Source organism: Notothenia coriiceps, unplaced genomic scaffold (assembly GCF_000735185.1).
Source record: "Notothenia coriiceps isolate Sejong01 unplaced genomic scaffold, NC01 NC01_scaffold00037246, whole genome shotgun sequence".
Taxonomy (NCBI): Eukaryota; Metazoa; Chordata; class Actinopteri; order Perciformes; family Nototheniidae; genus Notothenia; species Notothenia coriiceps.
This window is the reverse complement of record NW_011369947.1, coordinates 3065432-3074097: the sequence shown is the minus strand read 5'-3', so window position 1 is coordinate 3074097 and position 8666 is coordinate 3065432. Positions and strand designations below refer to the sequence as shown.

The window sequence follows — 8666 nt, the reverse complement described above, 5'->3', positions numbered from 1 at the left end:
GTTTGTAGTGCATTTTTGCAACCAGTAGATATCATGCAACTCACTCTGAATCTGCATAATGAGTCCAACAAAGGTCACTCATTTAGGCTTTATATGGGTCATAAAAGGAAGGGAGAGACAAAACATAGTGTTTATAACATTATTGTCAACCTCTTGCACAAACGTAGGTTGATGTGTTCTGCGCATTATACCCATATACGGTTATCATTGACGTAGGAGGGGGATAATACGGACGTCAGACAGACATTTGTGATAAACAATCCTATTGGGCCGTTGTCTTATAAACTTGAGACAGAGAGGATAAGAGGGCTGATGAAATCCATATCTTCAATAAACACTCAAGACTTTGACCGCGCAGCATCAACACTTTTTCCTCACTCTTCTGCAGACACTCGCTGTATGAAGGGCTGCACACTGCTGCGAACACAAGCGAGAAAACATCCAAGAGGTTTACGCCTGTTCCTTAAAAGCCATGGCAGTGGGATCGTTCATTTCACCTGAACATGGCAGCCTCACACCTGTCCAGAGCTGGAGCAGACATGGTGAAGAAGCAGAGAAATATCAAAGTATTAAGAAAAGGAGCTCCAAAGACTGGTACCCTCCAGATTTTGCCCTTGTGAGGAGCAGGCTGCACATCGGGAGGATGATAATGGAGAGGAAACATCAATGGCGCCGAGACATTCTTAAAACCTGGCAGGAACTAGATGACTACTGGCAACACTTGGAAAAAAGTTGACTCGACAAATGACGAGAAAGAGGTGAGAGCCAGGATTTAGTTTTTCTTGTTTGTTATTATTGTGACTGAAAATACTTAAAATATCAAATAGTGTACTGTTTTAAAGGTAACATGTGTCTGTCTACATACAAGAAGTTGCACATTTAACAGTTTGTACCTATAATTATTTTGCTATGGAATGTCCTCAACTGCAAAAGAAAGGCTTTCAAGGAACTCTTATTTTGAAAAACTGAAAATGAAATGAGGTGTTTTTGATGCTTTGTGTTTTTATTGCAAGAGTTACTGTTTTGTCAAAGCAGGATAATAAAATGTCACATGGCCGTCATTATCAGTGTCGGAGTATAAAAGGCTACTCAAGAGGCAAGCGTGCGATGCCTCAGACGTAGGCAAGGGTGCAGGAGTGACGTATGTTGTAAACCTTCACACTCCTTGGCGTGGGATGCAAGTGTTGTTGGACCTTAGCCTCACTGTAACAATAAGCAACACAGAATCACGTACTGAACCTAGTTTCATGAAAATAAGGAGAGTAGATTTTTGGTAACATTGCTAACAACAAAGAAACCAAAAACATCCTTAGCAGAGGCAATGATTTGATGCATTTGTGCTAATTGTTTGTTTTCCTTTTTCTCTTCTTTTAAGGTGTTCTGTTCATCATCTGACAGGAAGCCATCAGGAAGATATCAGCACTCCCAGTCATATGACATAAATGAAAATGTAAAACAAGTGTGACTATAAGTCTTTGTAAATATGTATAATAGTATTTTTTCTACAACAGAATATTTAATAAACGTTGCAGTCTTAATGAGGTGTCCATCCATCATTTAACAGAATTTGGGGAAATTGTTGCTAATATTGATACACAAATTCTTCAATCATTTCTGGCTTTCCACTCGGGTTTTGATATGCATTTGTCAATTTGTGCACAGAAATAATTGTGAAGATAAAGTGCAAACAAGAAGTCTTTAAACATGAATAGGAATAGTTTATTCAGCTTCCTGCAAAGACTTGGGAAAAGTAAATGTCTCTTCAGTGAATAAGAAGAAACAAAATAGATGGTTAAAGTAACCTCCTTTCTATTATAATGTGCGAGTGATTTTGAATGTCCAAGTCCAATAACTGTGCCCTGTGGTCTTCTGTATAACAGGATAACTCATCTAAAGAGGTCATCATCGATCATTTCAGACCGTACTTGTCACCAGCAATTTTTCTTCAACTGTCCGCTGGCTTTTGTGAGAATCTCTTCCTGACCGCAGAAGATCGGCCTTCAATACAAACACAGATCAAATGCTGTAATGCTCACACCGGCTGTGGCCTTACAATAAATCTGGATTCTTCACTCCCCAGCTGACCACAAGCTGACTGTAACCTGAGCGCTTGACCGCTCCAATGCCTGACATTAGCACGTAGCATGTTTCCTGCTAAGTAGACAGGTTAGTCCACCTGCTCGCCATGTGTGGGGCTCATCGCGAAGTTTCTACTTTAGTCGGGGAGATAATTATGTGGTGGGACGCCCCGGTGCTGACTTCTACTGGCTTACAATACAAACAGATGGAGCTATGATATCCAGTGCTGAAGACTTTGTGTATCCCATTAGCCAGCAGGGAGACATCTCAAGGCAAAAATAGCTCGACCGCTAACATTAATGTCTGCAGCAGACATGGTGCGGTTTCCCCGCTCAGGTAACGACTGCTATTATGTTTAATGTGGAGGTTTTTAATGAGGGCTTTTAAAGAATTTTGACAGCGCTAAGAACAGCATGGTGTACTGCGACAATGCCAGTATTGGAAAAAACTGTAACGACATAAAAAATAAAGTGTTTTTTCTTAATTTAACTCATAAGGACCCACCGTGACACGGGTGTCACATTAACTTTAAATGTTCTGGAAAGTTCCTTATACCACATAGCCTTTATTTTATCTCATGAATAAAATGAAGTCCCTAAGTGACACACATGGTCCAGGACATTTGATTTTGTGACTTTGTGTTCCCATAATAACATGTCCAACATGTCCATGTGCCAGGCTAACACGTGTGACCGAACGACTAGCTACATTTCACAAGCTTTTTTGTTGGTTGCTAAAAGCAAAATTCAAGCCATTTAAGAATGAAAATGTCCTTTATTACATTTAACCTGTTGTGGAAACATTTATTGATCAAATGTATATGAAACAAATGAGACAAACATCGCGGTGACACTGGTGTCACATCGGGACCCTACACTTTCACAGTAAACCCAAAGTGAGATATACGCACAATTAGAATGTGCTCAGTTAATTTAGCTGATTCAATTATATTGAGTTAATATATTCTTTATTCTTCAATTCAAAGAATGTTCAAACTAATTTAAACCAACCAAATCATCCTCATTAATTAAGTTATAAATAAGAGATGTTTTACCATTAAAGCCCAATGTCACATAATGTCACATTTCAGATATTTGACACTAGGGGGGGTTTCTTGTCAGAAATGTGTTCTAGGTGGTCTATTTAGTCTAAATTATGTTCCTCTTAATTTCCCCAAAAGTAGAAATGGGTCCGGGTTCTTATGGGTTAAACCAGGACTTGTACTTGTAACAGAGTATTTTTACAGTGTAGTATTGCTTAGTTCCTTTACCTCTGGATTGTTTCCCCTGATCAGCTGTTGTGAGGAAGATGATGTCGTGGCTTCCGGTCTCACACCCGACATTACAACAACAAGGGAGCTGGGAAGAAGAGACGACGGTAACACAGCCAGAGTAAAAAACAGGTACTATAATAAACCTCTTCTGATACTTATAGACCGTCTTCATGTCGTTAAACTAATACCGTTAAATGTGTTTTCACTGCGGCCAACGGTTAGCAACGCCAACCGAATATTCTACCTAGCAACATCTAAGCTAACGTGTTAGCCAACAAGCTAACACTTTCTCCTGCTTTCACGAAGGGTCAAACACCTAAGCAGGAGTGAATACTTGGCTTTTAAAGCTAGGAATGATTGTGTTTGTTGCTTTGTGAACACTAGAGTAGTATTGGTTAACAGTGTATTATGATATTAATCCCCGGATTCAGTTTGCCTCGGGCTCGGGATGATTTATAGTTAGTTCATTGTTTTGACAGTATTCTGTAAAGATGACGCAACATCTCAGGTGTCAGGAAGTCAAAATGAAATTCCAACTTTATCCGCGTTTTTTATGCTTCAATGTTTTTGCCACTAGTCTAGTGTAAATGAACTATAACTAACTAATTAACTATATGTACTCAAGTACTTTACTTAAGTAAAATGTTGAGGTACTTTACTTGAGTATTTCCCATGTTTTGATACTTTGTACTTCTACCCCACTACAATTCAGAGGTAAATTGTGTACTGTTACTCCTTAAGTTACTTTATATATTTGGATTAATTAAGTTTAATATGATCAACACTTAAATCAGACTTTAGTTCCACCTGGAGTAAATTCACAAGCTACCCTGCAGTATACAAAGTCATTCAAACTAGCTGCACCTTTACCAGCTTTGATAACACTTTCATGATCAATCATTATAAAACATATCATATATATTATTCTGAAATGGACCAATCTGCACAATGACTACTTTTGATAGTTTAAGTAATTTCTGATGATAATACTTTTCTACTTTTACTTGAGAAACATTTTGAATGCAGGACATAACAGTATTTCTACACTCTGGTACTTCTACTTTTACTCAAGTACAAGATCCGAGTACTTTTTCCACCTCTAGTTTTTGCCTACAAACTACAGAAGTGCATCATATTATGAACTAAACTAGAATCTTCTGAGCCGCATCCTCCATGCTCATCTTAACTAGTTACTGCTTGTTCTGTCAGGTTAATATGTAAAGGTGAGACTCTTTGGAATCCTCCTACTTGTATCATAACACTATGTCGATATGTTTTTGCCAAGGAACTGTTTTTTTGTTAAACATACTTTTTTAGTAAAAACACACACATTTATAAGAGGCCAAGTTGTTTTAAGATATAACTTGAATAACCACTTTTTAAAATTGCATCTCTTCATTAAAATATTTTTTAGTGCCACAGACATGTTGTGCCAACTGGAGGGTATTCAGAGACAGACGGACACTTTATTGGAAAACAACATTGTGGTTTTTTCCCATATAGAAACAACCCGGCAATAAGTTATGCCGTCATTACACTCGGTTTAAAGTGGTGTTGATTCAAACTACAGCCTCTGAATTCATAAAAAAACATAGCTGAAATAATTTAGTTTCTATCAGGACCAGGGTATAACAACTGACAGAACATTAGACATAACTTAAATAAAACGTTAATTATGTGTATGAAAAAAACTAGGGATGCTCCGATCGATCGCCCGCCGATCGATATCAGCCGATACTCACTCTCTGCCGATCGATCGGTGCTCTCTAAAAAGGCCGATCGCATGACGTAAAATACACAACACTTTTCTCTGTGCGGCAAAACAAGCTCGCCTAAATGGCTTCACCAGTCTGGCAGTATTTTGTCCGAAAATGACAATAAACTAGCGGTATGCTATGCAACGTGTGTGAAGCAGAAATCCTGCAGCTCCGCCCGCTGTGACGGACCGGTGAGCGGAGCAACACACACCAAGAGTTAGACCTAACACACTTAGCTATTTGATCTACCTCTGGAACAAGATGAACTAGTTATACATATATTTATTCTTCACTGTCGGGTCACTCATTACTGGATCAGTGAGCTGCATGAGACGATACTGACAGGCTGTCAGGAGAGAGAGAGAGGAAGAGAGANACTGTCGGGTCACTCATTACTGGATCAGTGAGCTGCATGAGACGATACTGACAGGCTGTCAGGAGAGAGAGAGAGGAAAAGAGAGCGCTTCCGCTGATTTCTCCCGTGTTATTCTCCAAAGTTAATGTAAACTTGAATAATGTACTTCATTTAAATGTAATAATGCTGTTGTTTGTGGAAGCGCCAGTGAATGAGCCCCATTAACTGAGTTTTAAACATCACTTTAAATGGAAGATCCCCATAGGCCCCGCCCACTCGATCGGTATCGGCCGATACTGATTCCGGCGATCGGAGCATCCCTAAAAAAAACTATATTAGATTTATACATGTTGTTTTAATGTGATCATTTTATCCTGTATCAAATACCTCCTCCACAGCTCAGGGACTCTTCCTCTTTTCTTTTCTTTTTTTACCAGAAATCAAAGAACTAACACCACAGAAGAATTCCCATCGATAAACTTGGAAACCACCAACTTCTCATACAGAGATGTTGTAAATGGAAACCCCCCCTCGTCTGTTTGCAGGGACAGTTTGAGGTGTGATTTAGCTGAGTCCAGCATGGAGAGGATTTGAAGTCCCTTCCTCCTCAGGTCAGTCCTGGGTTGTAACACTAAGCTCAGGTTCTTCAGAGCCTGCTAGTAATATGAGCCATGGACTCCTGGGCAGTTGATAGTCCTGTGACCCTAGTCCTCAAGGCCCCCAACCAGAAGTATGAAGACCAGACCATAAACTGCTTCCTCAACTGGACCGTGGAGAGGCTGAAGACTCACATCTCCAACGTGTACCCCAGCAAGCCGGTGAGTAGCTCTCCACCTTCTCTGGTTTCCTTTCGTGTACTTCTACCTCCAATCCAACTTTATTTATATAGCACATTTAAAAACCACAGAGTTGACCAAAGTGCTGTACATCAATATATTTATAAATAGCAGAATAAATACATTTAGACAAAACCGATAGGACAGGAAAACAAATGTAAAAGCACGAGACAATAAAACCATACTTCTGGACAACTACAGTAGGAACAGGTTCTCTTAACAACTTATTCTGGATACCCATTACTGACTAATAATTATGTTTTATTAATACATTTTCTATTCAGTTTCTCAATTGATTGATTAAACGGCTATTCTCCAAAACAGTTAAACCAATGCAACACATTTCCTAGAGTTCTTCAAATGTATTGTTTTGCCTTCAGTCCAGCAGTCCAAAACCAACAGATATTTTATTCACCATCATGTTAGACATTTCTCACATTTTTTAACACTGGAACCGAACAGATGTCGTATTTTCTTGAAAATGTTAGCATGCTGTTAATGTTCTGTTCGATGTACTCACCATTTCAGCTCTAAATTCAGCTGTTGTTTTACTGTGACGAAAAATACTTTTCAAACCAGTCCCGCAGCATAATCCACTTCCTGTACGCTCAGAAGGTTCCAAACAATCAGTAACACTCAACACAATGCTGCTGTCTTTATTCTCAGTGACGACTGTGTAGTAGAGGTCGTTCACAGGTGCTTTGTGTTGGTTTGTCGGGCCTCCTGCTCACACATTATTTAAAAATAATATCCTCTTTAGGTAATTATTCATCAAATGCAGACCTTAGTTTACATATACAGTATGTTTCTACACCTTAAATCTCTGCAGAATCTTCAAAATATGTGTATCTGTATTTCAACAGTCTGGAAAAACCCACCCTTCAAAGGTGTTTCTGTTTCGTTTGGTCATCTTAACAAGAACATACAAAGCTTTGACACCCTAGCAACAAGTAACAGGTATTCAAATGTCAGTGAAGGTTTGAGCCCCAACTAGTTTGTTTGTGTCAAAATAATCAGATGGTGCTGCAAAGGAGAAAGGAGCTTAATGATAAAAGCCAACGCACCTCAATACAATCATTCATTTGTATTTATCTGCTATCGTGGGAAAGTGTCCTTTGGAAAGTGACATTCAGCACAGAGCCTTGTGAAGCACAGAGATGATGATTGTGTAAACTGGGCGTGCTTTTGTGAAATTTGAAATCTAATCTCTTTCCCAGCTAATGTAATTCAAACGTGCCTCATATCATGTTACAACCTCCACACAGCAACAACCTCTCCCGCACACAGCTGCAAACAGAAACAGAACGGCCCGTCTACACAGCGGCGTGCGTTGAAAGCTTCACCATTCACTTTGAATGGGGTGACCTCACTTTTCGCCGAACTGCATTGTGGGAAGCGACGCGGAGCTTTGCTGGCGTGGCTCGTTGCAAAAGTTGAGCAATGTTCAACTTTTGAAGCCTCGGCAGAAGCGTCAGCCAATCGAATCATATGCCAGTACAAGCTCTAGCCAATCAAAGCGCTGCTTGTGTCTCAGGGGCGGGAGATTCATGTGATTGGTTGTTGGTCGAGTTTCAGGCACGCCCACCGGCAAGCTTCAACGCACGCCGCTGTGTGGACGGGCCGTAAGAGAGGAACATGTTTTGTTTTCAATAGGCTGATGTTTCTGCTCTCCGTCAGCGATGACACAAAGACATTTTGGACCTCACCAAGCCCTCCATGTTGAAGCAGTTCTGATGCTTATGATCATATAACTTGATATTCATCGGCACATGGAGTTTGTCCTGCTTCTGATGAAATTGTCACCTTCAAATGTATTATCTGCAGAGCACAGAGCAGGGTTTCACTCGAGGCTTTATTATGAGCTTGGAGACACTTTGAACCTCTGTTGGGTTGGGTTTTTACTCTCAGGCCTTTTCTCTACACGGCAGAACCACCCTTATCTGGTTACACGGTGAAGAAAGGATTGTTATGTGGAAATGATAGAAGGGCCGACGAGTGACCTAAATGCACTTTGTATTCCTTACTCTCAACCTTCATGTTGTTTGTGTTGCAGCTGTCCAAAGACCAGCGGCTGGTTTACTCAGGAAGACTCCTGCAAGACCACCTGCAGCTCAAAGACGTGCTCAGAAAGGTAAGAGCTGCTGAGATCTGATGTGTTTCCTGCAGGTCAACTTATGGAAGGGAGACAAATAAATTCAATAATTTTGCAGCTCACCCAAATATATTTTCCCAATATCCCCCCAAAAAGTTTTTAGTTCTTTAAATGTTTTTTATTTAACCAAACGGTTATTGTCATGGTCATCTTACCTGTTCATTTTTGTATTTGACAAGTCATGTTTTTGTCTGTAAAATGACGTCAAATGAGG

General features: G+C 39.9%; 1 protein-coding gene across 1 annotated transcript; it reads left to right on the top strand.

Moving 5' to 3' along the window:
- Positions 1–3377: 3377 nt before the first annotated feature.
- On the top strand, positions 3378–8452 carry LOC104966295 (homocysteine-responsive endoplasmic reticulum-resident ubiquitin-like domain member 2 protein). Its single transcript, XM_010795481.1, has 3 exons — positions 3378–3481; positions 5902–6282; positions 8354–8452. Exons 2-3 carry the CDS (start codon positions 6136–6138, stop codon positions 8450–8452), a joined length of 246 nt encoding a protein of 81 aa, XP_010793783.1. The 5' UTR covers positions 3378–3481; positions 5902–6135.
- The last annotated feature ends 214 nt before the right edge of the window (positions 8453–8666 follow it).